The sequence below is a fragment of the Oncorhynchus gorbuscha genome, linkage group LG02, assembly GCF_021184085.1.
Source record: "Oncorhynchus gorbuscha isolate QuinsamMale2020 ecotype Even-year linkage group LG02, OgorEven_v1.0, whole genome shotgun sequence".
In the NCBI taxonomy this organism is placed as follows: Eukaryota; Metazoa; Chordata; class Actinopteri; order Salmoniformes; family Salmonidae; genus Oncorhynchus; species Oncorhynchus gorbuscha.
Genome location: NC_060174.1, coordinates 67,759,547 through 67,782,735, shown reverse-complemented (window position 1 = coordinate 67,782,735; position 23,189 = coordinate 67,759,547). Strand labels below are relative to the sequence as shown.

At 44.1% G+C, this 23,189-nt stretch overlaps 1 protein-coding gene across 1 annotated transcript in view; it reads left to right on the top strand.

Moving 5' to 3' along the window:
- Positions 1-9,743: 9,743 nt before the first annotated feature.
- The window catches only part of LOC123994066 (Kv channel-interacting protein 1-like), a 47,423-nt gene continuing 33,977 nt past the window's right edge, over positions 9,744-23,189 (top strand). The window contains exons 1-3 of the mRNA XM_046296557.1: positions 9,744-10,149; positions 10,556-10,650; positions 10,792-10,953. Of these exons, the coding sequence (XP_046152513.1) occupies positions 10,866-10,953 (88 nt within the window). The 5' untranslated portion in view covers positions 9,744-10,149; positions 10,556-10,650; positions 10,792-10,865. The remainder of the gene's footprint in view (positions 10,150-10,555; positions 10,651-10,791; positions 10,954-23,189) is intronic.

The following is a 23,189-nucleotide window of genomic DNA, read 5'->3' as shown; positions in this document are numbered from 1 at the left end:
TCCCACTGTACATATATATTTAGCATCATATCATTCCTCATCTAAAGCGTTACGCAGAAAGAACAAGGTGCTCAATACAGCATGGGAGTCAGTGGCCCTCCATTGATTGCTATGCTCTGCTCTAACTCACCTCCTTCCCCTCCTCCATGTCAGAAAGCATCTCCATGGCGACCAGCCTTTAATTCTCCTTCTCACTGCTCCAGGTTCATCTCTACAGCTCTGCCTCGCAGGGCCATCCTCCTGCAGCCATACCGCATACCTCCTGTACACAGTAATACAACAGACCCCAACACAACACTGTGTGTTCTAGAGCAGTGCTACCTAACCCGGGTCCTGGAGTACCCCAAAACAGAACACAGTTTCGTTGTGGCCCTTGACAAACACACCTCATTCAACTCATTGAGGGCTTGGCGATTAGTTGACAAGTTGAATCAGGTGTGCTTGTCCATGGTTGCAATAAAAATGTGTACTGTTGGGGGGGGGTACTCCAGGACCAGGATAGGAAACACTGTTCTAGAGAACATGTTACGCTGAAACGGTCTCTCACTGCGGCAAACGAGGAGTTAACATCTGTCCCAGTGCTCACTCCAATAAACGTCATCCGACCTCTTGTTGACCCCAACCCCAAGAGAGGACGACTCAGCCACACCTTGCGTCCACAGGCCTACAGCACACACACCCACAAAGCCAACCTTCAACTTGCATTTTCCACACTAACGCAGCTCAAATGAGATCATGCACACTCAGTGTCTGAGAGTTCTGACTGTGCAGAGGGAGCACTCTAAGCTTGGAGCAGAGGAAGACAGTGTGTCTCATTACATCTTCCATTAACCTGCCTTCCTCTGACCTACATGTCACTCCATTCCCACTGGATCTGTAGCTTTACACTGCTGTCTACTGCCAGGGATACTGAGGACAGATGTGTCTATTCTGTATAACAGGGACCAAATCGCAATTCAGTAGTAAGCGCAAATAACCCAATGTATTATTCCAGGCTAGAGCAATTTCCTTCCTGTTCAACAGAAATAGAGTAATTGTAGTTTCATCCTCCGTTGTTGGCCTCTAAACCCTGAGCTCTCTCAGCTCTAGGCTAATAGACATTTTATCTCTTATTTAATATCTGGCTTTAAAAATAGACAATGATTAACATTAGCCACCATTCTATGGGGCGTGGGCTGACCCCATAAGAATGGTAGTAAGAGCTAATGGTTCTGACAGAGTGTGTGGATACACCTGGGGTGACCTGGCCACGGGAGGAAACGCTGCGGTTATTATGGGGTGGAAATACTGCAGTAGCAGCAGCTTTGTTTTAGCCTACTGAGATGGGGTTTTAGGGTACTCTTGTATGCTGTTTGTGTAGTATTATTGTTTGTATTCTATAAGGAAGAATTGCTACAGTGGTTGATATACTGTATATTTAAGCAATAAGGTCCGAGGGGGTGTGGTATATGGCCAATATACCATGGCTAAGGGCTGTTCTTATGCACGACGCAACGCAACTCCCTTTCCTTTCCCTTGGACGTGATATATTGGCAACATACCACAAACCCCCGAGGTGCCTTATTGCTATTATAAACTGGTTAACCATGTAATTAGAGCAGTAAAAATAAATATTTTGTCATACCAGTGACATACCATCAGCTTTCAGGCCTCGAACCACACAGTTTATAATATATGCTAATGCTAGTGGAGCTTCTCCTGATTTCATACCTTTTTGACAGAAGTGCATTACCATGTGTTTGTCTTCAGGATGTTTTTATTGCACAGGTAGCAAAGTGGCAACACTGCATTAAAGGTAGAGCAGTATCATGGGTTTTGAGTTAGGCTAGCTTTGCATGATGACGATGTACGAATGGGACAATAAACAGGATACTGTATTTAATTGTGCAGTGTTAACACCACTAACTAATTATGCAGTACCTTCGTAGTGGTACAGTGGGACCTGGGAAATAGGGGCGGATTGGCCATCTGGCAACTCTGGCAAAATCCAGATTGGCTGGACCATTTTTTTGTTGGTTGAAAATAACACACACATCCATTTTTTTATAGAAAGATTATTTTATTTTTTATGAAAAGGTGGCATGGCCAGCAGCCCATGGGCCTGGTAATGTTTTTACCTTTCTCTGTTATACAAATCTATAATGAGCCTTTGGCTGATCTCTGAGTAATGGCCGGAGATACTTCCGTAGAAGTATAACGGCACTCAATTGAAATGCAGTGACTTCTTACTTCAGTGCTCCCTCTATTTCGCCTATCGGACAGGAGCCCCCACCACCGAGAGGTCCAAGATTCCCACGGTCATTTCCCTGCTGACCGGACGGGTGTTGGAATGGGCTATGGCCATCGGGGAGAGAGGAGAAGAGGAGCTGGGTTCCTATGAGAGGTTCATGGCACTGTTCAGAGCAGTCTTCGACAATCCTCCAGAGGGCAGAGAGGGAGGTGAGCAACTTTTCCAACTCCAGCAGGGTGCCCAGACCACTGCAGAGTACGCCCTCACCTTTCGGACTGTGGCAGCCTCCAGCGGATGGAATGAGCCAACGTTACACACTCTATTCTGCAGTGGACTGTGCGAGGAGGTCCAGATGGAGTTGGCATGTCGGGATAACAACATATCCTCATCTCGATGGCCATAACCTTTTTCGGAAGTGTCGGTGTCCACCTCGCCACTCACCTCCCTCCTTTGGCGATGCTGGAGACAACTGTCCCTGTCCCTATTGCGGCCAGGAGAGGGAACACGCACCTGGCACCCCCTGGCTGATGCCGTCCCCTGCGACACACCTCCACCTCCCCTGGACATCGAGGGGTCCCGGTGGCGGACATGCCTACTTCTGCTTCCTCCCGCTACTAACTACCGGTCCTGGCAACCCACATTGCACACACCTGGCAACCATCATTACGCACACCTGGCAACCATCATTGTGCACACCTGGCAACCATCATTGCGTACACCTGGCAACCATCATTGTGTACACCTGGCAACCATCATTGCGTACACCTGGCAACCATCATTGTGCACACCTGGCAACCATCATTGTGCACACCTGGCAACCATCATTGTGCACACCTGGCAACCATCATTGTGCACACCTGGCAACCATCATTGTGCACACCTGGCAACCATCATTGTGCACACCTGGCAACCATCATTGCGTACACCTGGCAACCATCATTGTGCACACCTGGCAACCATCTATAAGCACAGGGTGAGGACTTCCTCACCACCCTGATTACTCTTTCTCCATATGTCCAGACGCTTGTATTGTTTGGTAACTCTCCATGTTCGTTATTATTAAACTCACCATCTGCACCTGCTCCCTGACTCCCTGCGTCTTCATTACAGCCCTGCCCCTATGCCTGTACCCTCACTGGGGCCTGCTGCTGTGATGAACATGCCACTCTCATCTCCCCCACATGTACCCGAGAGACAAATGTGTTCTGATAGTATAACATTTCAAAATGCAATTGCTGGGAAAACACAGCTTTGAAAGCTTCGTCCCCTTGTCACCGCTGAAGAGAGAAGCGTCTCAGCTTTCTGTAAGTACAATTAGTATTTCTCAATTCTCAATAGCATCTGTTTTAGAGTTAGCTTTCTACTGTGTGCCTTTAAAAGCACACAATGTGTACATCACAAGGCCACACACAGCAGAGCGGATGTTAAACGTATCACACGGTATAGTCCGCATGTTAACTTCAAACCTCACAGGCTGTTTCAGGGAAAAACAAGATCAATCAATTTGACACAAATTGTCACGCCTTGGTCTTAGTATTTTGTGTTTTCTTTATTATTTGATCAGGCCAGGGTGTGACATGGGTTCATTGTATTTTCGTATTGGGGTTTGTAGTATTTGGGATTGCGGCTGAGTAGGGGTGTTGTATAGGCTTGGCTGCCTGAGGCGGTTCTCAATCAGACTCAGGTGATTCTCGTTGTCTCTGATTGGGAACCGTATTTAGGTAGCCTGGTTTCGCTTTGTATTTCGTGGGTGATTGTTCCTGTCTCCGTGTAGTTTCACCAGATAGGCTGTAATTAGGTTTCACGTTCCGTTTGTTGTTTTGTATTTTTGTATCGTTATTTCATGTGTCACTTTTTCCATTAAAGTCATGAGTAACCACTACGCTGCATTTCGGTCCGACTCTCTTTCGACAAACGAAGAACGACGTTACACAAATGTGCTTATATTCGCACACACATTCCACAACACATGCACAGATACTGGGAAATACATTAGATACATACGTAATTATCCACACTTCAATGTAAACATGAGATCACTGTATGATACGTCTCTTGCTCCAGTACAACGATCTGGTTTTAACTGAGTGTGAACTGAGCTGATATATGACAGCTAGTGTATTGAGTTATGCATATGTGCCATGTGCCATGTGTCATGAGGTGGAAAGGTGACAACATGTATTAAGACAGGTATTAAGACATGGTTTTCCATATTTCCATTTCGACACATTCCAGTTTCTAAAAAAGCTAAACCTCTGGAACAAGTTGACTTTCTCATCCATAACCTAAAAACGCATATTAAGTGCACGGGCACTATTTACCTCACATCTCAAGGCAGGGGGGAATTTAGCACGTCTACTGTGGATCGCTAAAATATCCTAATGATTAAGATCACACTTACTCAATTCAAATATTATGGTTTGGTATGGTTTAGAAACTTGGGAATCAAGTGTTAGAGTTGCGTAAATTCGAATCTGGTATCAGGATAAATATGACAATGAGTCACCAATTGTATACTATGTATTTTTTATTAGCTAAGCAATAAATGGCAAATGCAACTTTCGTATATACAGGCTCACTGTAACACCACGCAGGGCAGAACAGGGAACTGACAGGATTTACGTAAACAGTTGTTCTTATACTGTGATAGACATAGTTCCAACCCGTCTGTTGGCCTATCACAGTAGATGCTGAGCGGGTCCCCGCCTCTTGGCGCTTCTTGGAGTCCTCCCTCCGTCGATGTATAGATTCTTACTGTTCTGGTATCGCAGCCTAGTTATAACAGTTGCTCAGTTCCTACTATTGTGTTGTTCAGTATTTTTCCATCTCAGTTAAACCTTGTGATGACCACCCCTCCCTATACCTGACTAACCACAACTTTGTAAGATACAGCAAGTCACACCATGTGCTCAATATTGTCACATACAAACACAAGGACAAAGCATCTGCTGGGCTGTTATCTACAGTTTTGCAACATGCAGGTCACACCATGTTACTCAGTTCTTGTCACACACACAAATAGGCAAGTAGATGTAGCAAGCAGTTGTTTAATCTCATGATGATGCTCAAGTGCACAAATGCAGATACCTCACACAGCCAACATCAGATAATATTTAATCATATATAGTGTATATAGTAATGGCTATAATGTAAAATACAGAATCCCACACAAGCTCTAGACATCAGTGTAGCCTGCTCTATCCCGGATCCGGGAGCGTAATCATCGACTGACACTAATTATTATAACGCAACGGACATAAATATTACTAGAAAATATTCCTATTCATGAAAATCACAAGTGAAATATATTGAGACACAGCTTAGCCTTTTGTTAATCACGCTATCATCTAAGATTTTCAAAATATGCTTTACAGCCAAAGCAAGACAAGCATTTGTGTAAGTTTATCGATAGCCTAAGCATAGCATTATATCCAGCTAGCAGCAGGTAACTTGGTCACGAAAATCAGAAAATCAATCAAATTAAATTGTTTACCTTTGATGAGCTTCGGATGTTTTCACTCACAAGACTCCCAGTTAGATAGCCAATGTTCCTTTTTTCCAAAAATATTATTTTTGTAGGCGAAATAGCTCCCTTTGTTCTTCACGTTTGGCTGAGAAATCGACCAGAAATTGCGGCCACGACAAATTAGCTCCATAATATCGACAGAAACATGGCAAACGTTGTTTATAATTAATCCTCAAGGTGTTTTTCAAATATCTATTCGATAATATATCCACCGGGACAATTGGTTTTTCAGGAGGTCCGATTGAAAAAATGGCTACCTCTGTATTTTATGCGAGCCATCAGGTGACCACTTACACAATGTAGCCGCTTACAGGTATTCTTCAACATAAAGGCGTAAAAATACATCACAATGCTGTAGACACCTTGGTGAATACGTAGAAAAAGTAATCTGGTTGATAGCCCATTCACTGCTCAATAGGGACGCATTGGAACGCAGAGCTTTCAAAACATGAGGCACTTCCGGATTGGATTGTTCTCAGGCTTTCGCTTGCAATATCAGACAATATTTTTACAGTTTTGTAAACTTTAGAGTGTTTTCTATCCTAAGCTGTCAATTATATGCATATTCTAGCATCTTGTCCTGACAAAATGTCCCGTTTATTTTGGGAACGTTATTTTTCTAGTCACAAGAGGTTTTAACATCTGGACTTGTCTTCACGCCTAGAAAATAACATCCAGGCTTACGTCATAGCTGTCAAATCATAGAAACATTTGTGTAGTACTAGTCGTGTGAATAGCCTCAATTTGAACTCCTGCAGAATTAAGCATTTATTGCAGTAAAATTATACACCAAATGTAGGCAAAATATGGACAGCTTCTATCCCTAACCATAAGACTGCTGAACAGCTAATCAAATGGCTACCCAGACTATATGCATAGTCACTTTACCCCTACCTACATGTGGGGCCATATTACCTCGACTAACCTGTACCTCCGGACATCGGTACCGATACCCCCTGTACATAGCTTCCTTATTGTTATTTTATTGTTTCTATTTTATTTTTTACTTTAGATTATTTAGTAAATATTTTATATTTATTTAGTAAATATTAGTAAATATTTACTTACTTAAAACAGCATTGTTGGTTATTAAGGGTTTGTAAGTAAGCTTTTCATGGTAAGGTTGTATTCGGTGCATGTGACAAATAACATTTGATTTGATTTGACTTGACTTGGCAACAGAGAAATATGTTTTATTTATTTCTGCATCTTTAAGGAATGTAATGCTCAGTTAGATACCATCTGTTGAGGTGCTGTCTTAATCATAAAAGCATCATTAAAGCTGATGGTATTTCAACCACATCAAATATGCATCAAAGCGGAACTGAAATCTTATCAGAAACACATTGTTTTTTTTTCACAGCTTTCTTTTTCCTCAGAACTGGTCAAACTGATGTCAATTGGACATTTTTCACAAATCTTTCCCGTTTTTTTATTTTGTGTTATTGTATTTACTCCTCTCTCCCTAAACTTATTTGCTCTGCGGAAAATGACAGAGAACTTTACCGATGTCAACTAGATTTAAGAATTAACTATATCGAATGAATTCCAAAATGTCAGAAATGATAAGCAGAAACATATGGGGAAAACAAAAAAATACTGCACCCCCAGTCAAAAAATTGCTCTGCAGTCTTAGACTGTAGCCTATAGCGCATTTTCTATATTACTTTAAGACACATGGTCGGGTGGTTGTGGATGGGTTATCAGCAATTGCGTCAGGGTGCTGGTGAAAAAACAGCTGATCCAAGCACCACTAGTGTGTATTACTAACTCGCTACACTGTCAGTTCATGGCTGGACAGACATCCTAATTCACATTTGTATTTTGACTAAAGACCAATTAGTGAAAGAAAAGAAATATCAGAATTGCGCTGCCTGTGTAAACACAGCCTATGTCTCTCAATCCCTCTCTGCTTTTAATGCCAATCTATATTTAAACCAGCTAAAAGAGTGCATCATTCACTTCTCATCAATCAAGCCCTCCTCCCACAGACATGTTAGAGTCCCCTCAAGGAGCAAGACTCTAACCCGGACCTGCTATGCCCTCCGACGAACCGTCAAACCAGCAAAGCGTCAATACAGGGCTAAGATCGAATCGTACTCTCCGACGCTTGTCAGATGTGGCAGGGCTTGCAAACTATTATAGACTACAAAGCGAAGCACAGCCGAGAGATGCCCAGTGACACGAGCCTACCAGATGAGCTAAATAACTTCTATGTTCGCTTCGATGCAAGTAACACTGAAACATGCATGAGAGCATCAGCTGTTCCGAAAGACTGTGTGATTACGCTCACTGCAGCCAATGTGAGTAAGACCTTTAAACGTGTCAACATTCACAAGGCTGCAGGGCCAGACAGATTACCAGGACGTGTACTCCGAGCATGCACTGACCAACTGGCAAGTGTCTTCACTGACATTTTCAACCTCTCCCTGACGGAGTCTGTAATACCAACATGTTTCAAGCAGACCACCATGGTCCCTGTGCCCTAGAACATGAAGGTAACCTGCCTAAATGACTACAGACCCGTAGCAATCATGTCTGTAGCCATGAAATGCTTTGAAAGGCTGGTCATGGCTCACGTCAACACCATTATCCCAGAAACACTGTATATATATATTATATATTATACTAATACAATTCCTCAGATAATTATTTTATTTAAGAAGTAAAAAATATATAAAGAGATCCCCTGTTTTCAATAATCCAGCACCCCTCCCCCCGCGAGGATAATGACACTGAGACTTTTTCGAAAATGGTTTATGAGATTGGAGAACACATTGGGAGGGATCTTAGACCATTCCTACATACAGAATCTTTCCAGATCGTTTGTCAACGCTTATGGACTGTCCTCTTCAGTTCAAACCACAGGTTTTCAATGGGGTTCAAGTCCGGAGACGGAGATGGCCATAGAAAAAAGTTGATTTTGTGTTCAAAGGCTCAGTGTCGTTGTCCTCGCAAGGGTAGAGTGGTGCAGTATGGAAAACAGGGGATCCAATCATTTAGACCCATATTACTTCTTAAATCAAATATATTTCTCTGATGAATTGTATAATATTATATTTCTTGAACAGGGTACGGTAGTAGGTGCCAGGCGCACCGGTTTGTGTCAAGAACTGCAATGCTTCTGGGTTTTTCACATGCAACAGTTTCCCATGTGTATCAAGAATAGTCCACCACTGAAAGGACATCCAGCCAACTGGACACAACTGTGGGAGGCATTGGAATCAACATGGGCCAGCATCCCTGCTTTCGACACCTTGTAGTGTCCATACAATTCAATATTAAGAAGGCAATATTAGGAAGGGTTTTCTTAATGTTTTGTACACTCAGAGTAGCTAGTGTTCATATTTGAACAGCTTTAGTAATGACAAAATGAGATATGCCTTCTCGTGGGGATAATCCACTTTTCAAACTCACACCATTCCAGATAAGAATATCTCTATGGACCAAGCAAGGCCCAACACTAATCTGCACTTTAATTAGAACTATGAAAGGCTTTTTAGAAGCATATTCTCTCCTCTTTGCATACCTATTTCTCACCCCTCCCCCCTTCCATCCATCCTCCATCCCTTCCTCCCACAGCCTCTTCGCACAATAATCCCAGTAACTTGCCCTACTACTGTCATCTCAGTGGCTTCCTCCTCTAGCAGTCACCATCCCTGGAGCTGGCTGGTGTATTAACCCAATGACAGCAAGCAATAATCAGTGGCTTAAGGCTCACTTAAAAAGGATGAAATAATATACATTCAAATAAAGAAAAAATAGATTCGAGGAAGAAGGAACCGAGGGATGTCAATTGTTGTCTCGTCCTCATGTGGCTATGGGGGGGGGGGGGGGGTAGGAAGAGTGTGAAGTAGGGAGAGTGTGATGAGACAGAAAATGAGAGAGAGACCAACAGAGAGATAGAGAGAGAGAGAGACAGAGCACATGTGCGAAAGGGGAGGAGGGAGAGCGAGGGAGCAAACAGCGGTGGAAGTGGGTGGCGTTCTCTGCTGCAGGGATCTGTCCAGGAGCAGAGCTAGACAGCGGCAATACACAGTAGTACAGAACCGAACAGAACAGAACCGCACAGACGCAGGGCTCCAGCTATAAGCAGCCCAGAGAGGACCAGGCAACAGAGAGAGAGAGATTGAGAGAGAGGTATATTAAGATAGAGAACCCGCTGTCCACAGAGCCCTCAAGAGGAACACCCCAGAGACTGAGGGAGAGAGAGGGGTGATCAAAAAGACAGAAACACAGAGGGGAGGTGAGAGGAGAGGACACAGGAGAGAGGAGAGGACACGGGAGAGAGGAGAGGACACAGGAGAGAGGAGAAAACACAGGAGAGAGAAGTGGACACGGCATCTCCACGGACACAGAGAACTTTCTGCAGCGCACGAATCTCTCTACGATGGTCTGCATTCTACGCCTTCCTGAGCCACTCAATTATTAATCTTTCCCTTCTCATCTGATGTTGACACATAACTTTTCCTTTTAAAAGTCTGAGAGACCGACGTCTGGGTATTTCTTACCTACCAACATATATTTGTTCCTGATACTGCTGGCTGTTTTTCTGCCTGTGCAACAGAACAGGCTTTGGGTCTTACCAGTGTGCCTGAGTGTGTGTGTGAGTGTGTGAGTCGGTGTGTGAGTCGGTGAGTGTTAGTGAGAAAGTGTGTAACTGAGCGTTTGAGTGTATAAGTGATTGAGTGAGTGTTAGTCTGAGTGAGTGAAGGGTTGAGTTTTGGATTCAATGTAAGAAAGGCCGGAAGACAGGTACTGTACCTCTAACTTAAAAGCGGCTTCATCTTTCCTCACAGTTTTCCCCATGAGGATTCTCTAAATGGGACTTTGAAATCTCTACTCTAAGGGCCTCATCAAGAAGATGTGTTTTCACACTGGATAATTTTAAAGGGTACGTCTTTTGCGTGTAAGGAGCCAGTGAAGGAAACATTTCTCCACCTTAGGCTCCTGTCAACTCTTTGAAGGAGGCATTCCTGTCACATATAATGAACCTTTGAGAGACACTTTGTTCTACTCTTCTCTACCCCATCAGGAGTGGGTGAGGAGGACAGTGGCAGATCAGCTCCAGTGAGGCTCTAGTGGCCACGTCGGCCAGTCTCTGTCAGGATGGCTGGCTGTACCTGCCGCTGCAGACAGGGGGTGCTGAAGTTCATTCAGTCTCTACGCAGACTTGTCTCTGGGACGCTTACCAAAGGTACTGCACCCGCCTCATCTAACACGCCTTTACATCCTCTGTTTTCTTTGAGTTCTCTTATTTTCCTTGGCATCCTCTTTTACTCTCACGCCAGCCATGTACTGTAGATATGATATTGTAAATATTATGCGCGAAAAGAAGTAACTGCGTCTGGTCATTTCCATGTAGAAGGACCCATGAGCACCAACATGTGAAGTTTATCGGAGCATATCAAATTGAGTGTCAAATGACAGCTAAGGGACTATATTTATAAATATTTTAATTAAGGAATATATAACATTTTCAACCACTTGAAATTGTAAAAATGTAGAATAAGCAAAGGCTTTGATTTATTGTCAAAGACATTGAAAAGGAGGTTTAGAAAATGGGAAAAAGACTAAAAATGTATTACAAATACAGTACCAGTCAAAGGTTTTGGACACACCTACTCATTCAATGATTTTTCTATATTTTACTATTTTCTACATTGTAGAATAATAGTGATGACATCAAAACTAAGAAATAACACATATGGAATCATGTAGTCACCAAAAAGGTGTTAAGAAAATCAAAATATATTTTAGATTTTAGATTCTTCAAAGTAGCCACCCATTTCCTTTATGCCAGCTTTGCACACACATTATCTCAACCAGCTTCACCTGGAATGCTTTTCCAACAACCTTGAAGGAGTTCCCACACATGCTGAGCACTTGTTGGCTATTTTTACTTCACTCTGCAGTCCAACTCATCCCAAACCATCTCAATTGGGTTGAGGTTGGGTGATTGTGGAGGCCAGGTCATCTGATGCAGAGAGATCATCCTTTCACCTACTCTGCGTCTCACAAAGACATGGCGGTTGGAACCAAAAATCTCAAATTTGGACTCATCAGACCAAAGGACAGATTTCCACCGGTCTAATGTCTATTGCTCATGTGTCTTGACCCAATAGCCTCCGTAAGGCTATTAAACAAGCTAAGCGTCAGTACAGAGACAAAGTGGAATCTCAATTCAATGGCTCAGACACAAGAGGCATGTGGCAGGGTCTACAGTCAATCACGGACTACAAGATGAAATCCAGCCCAGTCACGGACCAGGATGTCTTGCTCCCAGGCAGACTAAATAACTTTTTTGCCCGCTTTGAGGACAATACAGTGCCACTGACACGGCCTGCAACGGAAACATGCGGTCTCTCCTTCACTGCAGCCGAGGTGAGTAAGACATTTAAACGTGTTAACCCTCGCAAGGCTGCAGGCCCAGACGGCATCCCCAGCCGCGCCCTCAGAGCATGCGCAGACCAGCTGGCCGGTGTGTTTACGGACATATTCAATCAATCCCTATACCAGTCTGCTGTTCCCACATGCTTCAAGAGGGCCACCATTGTTCCTGTTCCCAAGAAAGCTAAGGTAACTGAGCTAAACGACTACCGCCCCGTAGCACTCACTTCCGTCATCATGAAGTGCTTTGAGAGACTGGTCAAGGACCATATCACCTCCACCCTACCTGACACCCTGGACCCACTCCAATTTGCTTACCGCCCAAATAGGTCCACAGACGATGCAATCTCGACCACACTGCACGCTGCCCTAACCCACCTGGACAGGAGGAATACCTATGTGAGAATGCTGTTCATCGACTACAGCTCGGCATTCAACACCATAGTACCCTCCAAGCTCGTCATCAAGCTCGAGACCCTGGGTCTCGACCCCGCCCTGTGCAACTGGGTACTGGACTTCCTGACGGGCCGCCCCTAGGTGGTGAGGGTAGGCAACAACATCTCCTCCCCGCTGATCCTCAACACGGGGGCCCCACAAGGGTGCGTTCTGAGCCCTCTCCTGTACTCCCTGTTCACCCACGACTGCGTGGCCACGCACGCCTCCAACTCAATCATCAAGTTTGCGGACGACACAACAGTGGTAGGCTTGATTACCAACAACGACGAGACGGCCTACAGGGAGGAGGTGAGGGCCCTCGGAGTGTGGTGTCAGGAAAATAACCTCACACTCAACGTCAACAAAACTAAGGAGATGATTGTGGACTTCAGGAAACAGCAGAGGGAACACCCCCTATCCACATCGATGGAACAGTAGTGGAGAGGGTAGCTAGTTTTAAGTTCCTCGGCATACACATCACAGACAAACTGAATTGGTCCACTCACACTGACAGCGTCGTGAAGAAGGCGCAGCAGCGCCTATTCAACCTCAGGAGGCTGAAGAAATTCGGCTTGTCACCAAAAGCACTCACAAACTTCTACAGATGCACAATCGAGAGCATCCTGGCGGGCTGTATCACCGCCTGGTACGGCAACTGCTCCGCCCTCAACCGTAAGGCTCTCCAGAGGGTAGTGAGGACTGCACAACGCATCACCGGGGGCAAACTACCTGCCCTCCAGGACACCTACACCACCCGTTGTTACAGGAAGGCCATAAAGATCATCAAGGACATCAACCACCCGAACCACTGCCTGTTCACCCCGCTATCATCCAGAAGGCGAGGTCAGTACAGGTGCATCAAAGCTGGGACCGAGAGACTGAAAAACAGCTTCTATCTCAAGGCCATCAGACTGTTAAACAGCCACCACTAACACTGAGTGGCTGCTGCCAACACACTGTCATTGACACTGACCCAACTCCAGCCATTTTAATAATGGGAATTGATGGGAAATGATGTAAATATATCACTAGCCACTTTAAACAATGCTACCTTATATAATGTTACTTACCCTACATTATTAATCTCATATGCATATGTATATACTGTACTCTACATCATCGACTGCATCCTTATGTAACACATGTATCACTAGCCACTTTAACTATGCCACTTTGTTTACTTTGTCTACACACTCATCTCATATGTATATACTGTACTCGATACCATCTACTGTATGCTGCTCTGTACCATCACTCATTCATATATCCTTATGTACATGTTCCTTATCCCCTTACACTGTGTATAAGACAGTAGTTTTGGAATTGTTAGTTAGATTACTTGTTGGTTATCACTGCATTGTCGGAACTAGAAGCACAAGCATTTCGCTACACTCGCATTAACATCTGCTAACCATGTGTATGTGACAAATAAAATTTGATTTGATTTGATTTGATTTGAAGCAAGTCTCTCCTTCTTATTGTTGTTCTTTACTAGTGGTTTAATGTCAGCAATTCAACCATGAAGGCCTGATTCACGCAGTCTCCTCTGAACAGTTGATTTGGAGATGTCTGTTACTTGAACTCTGTGAAGCATTTATTTGGGCTGCAATTTCTGAGGCTGGTAACTCTAATGAACTTATCCTCTGCAGCAGAGGTAACTCTGGGTCTTCCTTTCCTGTGGCGGTCCTCATGAGAGCCAGTTTCATCATAGATCTTGATGGTTTTTGCGACTGCACTTGAAGAAACGTTCAAAGCTCTTGACATTTTCCGGATTGACTGACATTCATGTCTTAAAGTAATGATGGACTGTTGTATCTTTTTGCTTATTTGAGCTGTTCTTGCGATAATATGGACTTGGTATTTTACCAAATAGGGTTATCTTCTGTATACCACCCCTACCTTGTCACAACACAACTGATTGGCTCAAATGTATTAAGAAGGAAAGAAATTCCACAAATTAACTTTTAACAAGGCAATTCAAATGTGTCAATTGAAATGTGACTACTTCATGGTGACTACCTCATTCCAGATGACTACCTCATGGTGACTACCTCATGATGATTACCTCATGGTGACTACCTCATGGTGACTACCTCATTCCAGATGACTACCTCATGGTGACTACCTCATGGTGACTACCTCATTCCAGATGACTACCTCATGGTGACTACCTCATTCATGATGACTACCTCATTCCAGATGACTACCTCATGGTGACTACCTCATTCCAGATGACTACCTCATGGTGACTACCTCATTCCAGATGACTACGTCATGAAGCTTTTTGATAGAATGCCAAGAGTGTGCAAAGCTGTCATCAAGCAAAGGGTGGCTACTTTGAAGAATCTCAAATGTAACAAAATATTTTGATTTGTTTAACACTCTTTTGGTTACTGCGTGATTCCATATGTGTTATTTCATAGATATGATGTAGAAAATAGTAAAATCGCAAAACATGATTGGGTCACCTGCTACTGTCCTTACCGTCCACTGGGATACTGTTGATAACTGTTTTCTTTCTCTTCTGGTCGTCTGGTGGTCAAAGTAAGAGTATGAAAAGTCTGGACAACCCCTACCTCGCTCTCTTTCTCTTCTCTCTCCCTTCAGTTAATGTCACCTCTCCCAGCTCCTACTGACACCTACCCATGAGTCCCCTCACTTTCCATTTACTTTAACCAGCACCCTCACCCCCTGAGCACCGGCCAACACGGGATGTTCATGGACGTTGAAAAGTAGTTGAAATTTGGGCAGTCCGCCCTAGCCTTGATTTCAACGTCCACAGACGTCGCTTTTTGGTCCTTCATTTGGCCCAAACCAAATCTGAACCAATTATAGATGTCTGTATTTCACAAGTTTGGACAGCACAGTACAGTACTGTGCAGTACATTGATTTGATGACAGCACAGTACAGTACTGTGCAGTACATTGATTTGATGACAGTTCAGAAAAGTAGAGTATAGTTCAGTAGAGTACAGTCCTATACTGTACTGTGCTGTTAATTAGAGTATAATATAGTGGAGTAGAGTTCAGTACACAGCAGAGCAAACTAGAGTTGAATACACTATAAAGTACTGTCATGACGTTGGCCTGGGGGGTAGGTTTATGACAGTCAAATACCTCTTCCCCCCTTTTTCCTCTCTCTACTCTACTGAGGTTAGATTTGCAAAACCTTTGGTTCACATAGAGATTCTGGGAACATCAGAAGGTGGGGGTATATGAACTATATTCTGGTAATCTGAACAATGGAACATATGCGGTGGTACTTAATGAATATGATGTCAGTTCGGTTGTCATCTGAGACATTCTCGTCAATGAAACTTTGACATTAGCTAGGGGCTGGGTCAAGCCTGAGGCTGACAGTAGAGAACAGCAGTATCACATCAAACCATTGATGCCACTATATGACCACTCTGACTAATACAGCTCCTCTTATCACATACAGTCTATTGTCCATTTCATCTTCGTCTTTCTCACACTGTCCAATCTACCCGGTGTCCTCAGAGGGCTAAGAGACTGGCTGTAGGCATGGGCTCAGAATCCTCAGAGGACTAGGAGACTTGCTGTAGGCACGGCCTCGGGATCCTCAGAGGACTAGGAGACTGGCTGTAAGCACGGCCTCAGGATCCTCAGAGGACTAGGAGACTGGCTGTAGGCACGGCCTCAGGATCCTCAGAGGACTAGGAGACTGGCTGTAAGCACGGGCTCAGGATCCTCAGAGGACTAGGAGACTGGCTGTAAGCACGGGCTCAGGATCCTCAGAGGACCAGGAGACTGGCTGTAAGCACGGGCTCAGGATCCTCAGAGGACTAGGAGACTGGCTGTAAGCACGGCCTCAAGATCCTCTAGGAGAAGATCCTCAGGATCCTCAGAGGACTAGGAGACTGGCTGTAAGCACGGGCTCAGGATCCTCAGAGGACTAGGAGACTGGCTGTAGGCACGGGCTCAGGATCCTCAGAGGACTAGGAGACTGGCTGTAGGCATGGCCTCAGCATCCTCAGAGGACTAGGAGACTGGCTGTAGGCACGGGCTCAGGATCCTCAGAGGACTAGGAGACTGGCTGTAAGCACAGGCTCAGGATCCTCAGAGGACTAGGAGACTGGCTGTAGGCACGGGCTCAGGATCCTCAGAGGACTAGGAGACTGGCTGTAGGCACGGGCTCAGGATCCTCAGAGTACTAGGAGACTGGCTGTAGGCACGGGCTCAGGATCCTCAGAGGACTAGGAGACTGGCTGTAGGCATGGCCTCAGCATCCTCAGAGGACTAGGAGAGTGGCTGTAAGCACGGCCTCAGGATCCTCAGAGGACTAGGAGACTGGCTGTAGGCACGGGCTCAGGATCCTCAGAGGACTAGGAGACTGGCTGTAGGCACGGCCTCAGGATCCTCAGAGGACTAGGAGACTGGCTGTAGGCACGGGCTCAGGATCCTCAGAGGACTAGGAGACTGGCTGTAGGCACGGGCTCAGGATCCTCAGAGGACTAGGAGACTGGCTGTAGGCACGGGCTCAGGATCCTCAGAGGACTAGGAGACTGGCTGTAGGCATGGCCTCAGCATCCTCAGAGGACTAGGAGACTGGCTGTAAGCACGGGCTCAGGATCCTCAGAGGACTAGGAGACTGGCTGTAGGCACGGGCTCAGGATCCTCAGAGGACTAGGAGACTGGCTGTAGGCACGGGCTCAGGATCCTCAGAGGACTAGGAGACTGGCTGTAGGCATGGCCTCAGCATCCTCAGAGGACTAGGAGAGTGGCTGTAAGCACGGCCTCAGGATCCTCAGAGGACTAGGAGACTGGCTGTAGGCACGGGCTCAGCATCCTCAGAGGACTAGGAGACTGGCTGTAGGCACGGGCTCAGGGTCCTCAGCTTCAGTTTCTTCAACGAAGACTAATGAAGTCATTCAGCCTCTGGCAACTGGTCTGTGTTATCAATGATCTCACCTGCTGACTAAGGTGGAAACAACCTGTCCACTTTCTCTCTTACTCTGGGCTGGAACATATACACTACAGACAATCCATCAGTGCCAAATGAACCAGGCATTATGAGATGGCAGTTCAATTAAAACCCAATTGTGAACCTTTCACTGGAGGGATGTCTAATCAAATGGGGGTCATCGCGCTCTCCCAGAAGTTCGGTTGGTGTGTAAAACTCCTGAATTCAGATAAGAAAATAGGTGTGAGGGGTCCCCAGGAGGGATTTCTGGCAGAACCTGATAAAACTCACTGGTAGTGTGTCAGGGATGAGCATTCCTTCCCTCTCTCTCTAGGTGCCACAGTCGGTTACCATGGTGGTGTGTCTGTGTTGGATGCTCTTATTTATCCCCCTGGTTTACAGCTCTGTGTGACAGTAAGCTCTGGAAGATCATGAAAAAGTGCTTGACATTTTCAGAGAATGACAGTGCAATCAATCTGGCTGTTTTGGGAAGGGTACAGGTGTAAAACCACTTCCCTCACGCGTTGGATAAAGCATTGCGTGTGTGTATGTGTGGGTGTGTTTCCTTGTGTTTGAGTCAGTGTGTGTGTTTTGGATTCTAAACCTGAATTCATGCAGGACTAAGACCTTCCTCTCCCTGCCCTCTCCTTGAGGCTGAAGCCGCAATTGAAGTGTCCGTTTACAAAATGTGCCTCACTGCTTCCATTTCAAGGTTCTCTTTCTCTCCCTCCCTCTCTCTCCTTCCCACTAAGTACCATTACCTTGTTTACTGTATCCTCTGTCCTTTCATCCTCTCATTACAAATATTCCAATTCCAGCCAAGATGATTCCTTCTTCTCTCATATAGCACCACTGGAATATTCTGGTGCCAAACCGTCTCCGGCAGAGTCTTATGTAGATGTAACATTAGATCCAGCAAGCCTTTATTCAGGCCCACCAAACTGGCACACACCCCCCCCCCTTTTACCTCTTATCTTTCCTCCCATAATGAGCAAATAATGACTGCATGATGATTATGTGTGTGTACATTTCTGTAGGTTTTTGTGTATTTCTGCAAGAGTGTCTGTAGGTGTATGCCTGGGATGCATCGTAACCTCAGGCATAAGCACAAGCAATGCTGATAGGAGGTATCTCAGGTCAGGTCCTATCTGCAGGCTGCATGGGCCTGGCTGGCGTGCCATGGGACTGCTGCTCTGCTACACCACTCATCCAGTCATCCGCTCAGATACACTCAGAGAGAGCATGGGAGAGATGGAGTGAAAAAAATGAGAGTGCCCTGCCTTCCTGGCCTCTCATGGACTGTATTTGGATTGCTATATATGACGTGTGTGTGTGTGTGTGTGTGTGTGTGTGTGTGTGTGTGTGTGTGTGTGTGTGTGTGTGTGTGTGTGTGTGTGTGTGTGTGTGTGTGTGTGTGTGTGTGTGTGTGTGTGTGTGTGTGTGTGTGTGTGTGTGTGTGTGTGTGTCACAGCAGGTCCTAAACAACAGTAAAGGTCCATGTTTTCTATTCAACCCTTTGAGGGTTGTATGGACCATTAATTAAGGGCATGTGTTTTGTCTCCGTTTAAATGGCTGTATGATGTGCAATATATATTTTATTGTTTTACTTATTTGATCACTTAATTCTCTCCATGTACATTGTGAAGACAAGGTGTAAATATTTCCTGGAACATTATCCAGTGATTGCTGGTGTTCTGTACCTTGTGTTTGGCGCATAACATCCCAGTCTCAAGGTGTTTGTATGAGCAAATGTGTCCATTGGACTGTGGCAGATCTGATTTGTTCAGGCATATCTAAACTGCTGAATTAATAAATAAATAAATGCCAAACTAATTACCATAGACATGTGAGTGAGCTGTAGCAGTTACCATGGTTATGGTTAACAGTTATTTTTTGAAAGACCTTTCAGGGGTCTTGAGGGGAAACTTGAGTGAGTGAAGCGAGACATTGAAGTGAGAGTGAGAGCAACAAGAGAGGCGCTGCTGACTGCACCTTCTGCCCAGTCACTCAGCTCTCTCCCAGAGGATTATGGGTAAAGTTGGGCGTCTCTTTCTTTTGGGAGACCAGAGGAGCACAAACTGAACACACTCACACACTTGGACGCAAACAGAGACAAAGACACATTCTCTCACGAACATGCAAACACAACAAAGAGTCTTACGCACTAATACACACAGATACACACACACACACACACACACACACACACACACACACACACACATACACACACACTCACAGAAAAACCCACACGACACATTTCAAATGGGCCCACATTCCTTGATACGGGCACATCTACGTTCCTATAAAGGTTATAAGGTCTGATCACGCACATTGGCATACACTCGGGGGAGTTTAGTTAGAACATCTGGACCCAGGTCCCCACTGGTTGGGGTGTGGGGCCACAGCAAGGTCATTTGTCCCCCTCCATTATATCCTAGCCCCGCCCCTTACACCCTGGCTATACTGGCCACATTGCGTGCAAGAGCATTGCACCATAAATGTATGGGTATATGTTATTCAATCATTTCATCTACATCTGCGTTGCTAAAATGTAACTCATTTCTATTTGAGACGCTTGACACGCTGCGAGGACTGCCTCTCCCACCTCCGTATTGGTTTTCAAAGAGATTACAAACGAACGTGGCTGCTTGAAAGATGAACAAGGAGAGATTAATCAAAGACAACTAAATAACAGCTCAAATCTGTGGAGGAATCATTTTAATAGAGAAACACACAATTGTGTTCTACAAAGAACCAGCTGAAAAGTGGACCATACTGTATGCATGTCAGATCTAATAACAAAGCAATATTAATCTCCCAGGACAAACTAGCTAGCAACAGCTAGCTAGCTAAATATACATGGATGTTTCATGTGTGCTTCGACCTGCCCTAAAATGAATATAATTGATTCACAGTTGGTTTTGGTGGGGAGAGACAAAATCCTCATGTGCACGATGATGTACACGGCATGTTGAACCAAGGTATTAGGTATTTAATCCCCCTCTCTCTTACCCCCAGTTGCTCTCTGCAGCATCACTCTTCCCCATAACCATCATGACCATGCTCTCCCCCATCTACCACCGCAGGTACAATGACATTCTTTGACTCTTCATACTCACTGTGACTCAACCTTCTCTACAGTACATCCACCTGAACGCCCTGCTCACTTAGATGTACACAGGCAACTTTCCTTTCTTCTCCTCCACTTACACCCTTCTCTCTCTCTCTCTCTCTCTCTTTCTCTCTCTCTCGGTAGTAGATTGAAGCTGACAGTGTGCACGTCACCACTTTTAATTTTTAAATCCTTTCTCCTCCCTTTTTACGTAATCTCATTCCCTCTCAGTTTATTTATATATTTTTCTCTCTATCTCTCTCTCTCTCTCTCTCTCTCTCTCTCTCTCTCTCTCTCTCTCTCTCTCTCTCTCTCTCTCTCTCTCTCTCTCTCTCTCTCTCTCTCTCTCTCTCTCTCTCTCTCTCTCTCTCTCTCTCTCTCTCTCTCTCTCTCTCTCTCTCTCTCTCTCTCTCTCTCTCTCACTGCCCCCGTTTGGTATAGTGTAGTATGGTACAGTACATTACAGTACAGTTTGGTATAGTGTAGTATGGTACATTACATTACAGTACAGTTTGGTATAGTTTAGTATGGTACATTACATTACAGTACAGTTTGGTATAGTTTAGTATGGTACAGTACATTACAGTACAGTTTGGTATAGTGTAGTATGGTACATTACATTACAGTACAGTTTGGTATAGTGTAGTATGGTACGGTACATTACAGTACAGTTTGGTATAGTTTAGTATGGTACAGTACATTACAGTACAGTTTGGTATAGTGTAGTATGGTACATTACATTACAGTACAGTTTGGTATAGTTTAGTATGGTACAGTACATTACAGTACAGTTTGGTATTGTGTAGTATGGTACAGTACATTAGAGTACAGTTTGGTATAGTGTAGTATGGTACGGTACATTACAGTACAGTTTGGTATTGTGTAGTATGGTACAGTACATTACAGTACAGTTTGGTATAGTGTAGTATGGTACGGTACATTACAGTACAGTTTGGTATAGTGTAGTACGGTACGGTACATTACAGTACAGTTTGGTATAGTGTAGTATGGTACAGTACATTACAGTACAGTTTGGTATTGTGTAGTATGGTATGGTACATTACAGTACAGTTTGGTATAGTGTAGTATGGTACGATACATTACAGTACAGTTTAGTATAGTGTAGTATGGTACATTACAGTACAGTTTGGTATAGTGTAGTATGGTACATTACAGTACAGTTTGGTATAGTGTAGTATGGTACAGTACAGTTTGGTATTGTGTAGTATGGTACAGTACATTAGAGTACAGTTTAGTATAGTGTAGTATGGTACATTACAGTACAGTTTGGTATAGTGTAGTATGGTACATTACAGTACAGTTTGGTATAGTGTAGTATGGTACAGTACAGTTTGGTATAGTGTAGTATGGTACATTACAGTACAGTTTGGTATAGTGTAGTATGGTACATTACAGTACAGTTTGGTATAGTCTAGTATGGTACGGTCCATTACAGTACAGTTTGGTATAGTGTAGTATGGTACAGTACATTACAGTACAGTTTGGTATAGTGTAGTATGGTACGGTACATTACAGTACAGTTTGGTATAGTGTAGTACGGTACGGTACATTACAGTACAGTTTGGTATAGTGTAGTATGGTACGGTACATTACAGTACAGTTTGGTATAGTGTAGTATGGTACGGTACATTACAGTACAGTTTGGTATAGTGTAGTATGGTACGGATCCTTACAGTACAGTTTGGTATAGTGTAGTATGGTACGGTACATTACAGTACAGTTTGGTATTGTGTAGTATGGTACGGTACATTACAGTACAGTTTGGTATAGTGTAGTATGGTACAGTACATTACAGTACAGTTTGGTATTGTGTAGTATGGTACGGTACATTACAGTACAGTTTGGTATAGTGTAGTATGGTACGATACATTACAGTACAGTTTGGTATAGTGTAGTATGGTACATTACAGTACAGTTTGGTATAGTGTAGTATGGTACATTACAGTACAGTTTGGTATAGTGTAGTATGGTACATTACAGTACAGTTTGGTATAGTGTAGTATGGTACAGTACAGTTTGGTATAGTGTAGTATGGTACATTACAGTACAGTTTGGTATAGTGTAGTATGGTACATTACAGTACAGTTTGGTATAGTCTAGTATGGTACGGTACATTACAGTACAGTTTGGTATAGTATAGTATGGTACATTACAGTACAGTTTGGTATAGTGTAGTATGGTACAGTACATTACAGTACAGTTTGGTATAGTGTAGTATGGTACAGTACATTACAGTACAGTTTGGTATTGTGTAGTATGGTACGGTACATTACAGTACAGTTTGGTATAGTGTAGTATGGTAAGGTACATGACAGTACATTTTGGTATAGTGTAGTATGGTATGGTACATTACAGTACAGTTTGGTATAGTGTAGTATGGTACGGTACATTACAAAATGATATAGTATATAATGAAAAAGAGAAAAAATCCACTCTTTGTTTTTTACAATTTCAATAAACTGTATGTACGTCTGGTATTCCATTTGCTTATAAGGAAATGAGATGAGCCCTGGCTTGAAGTGGTGTTGACAGGAAGACTACTGTAAAG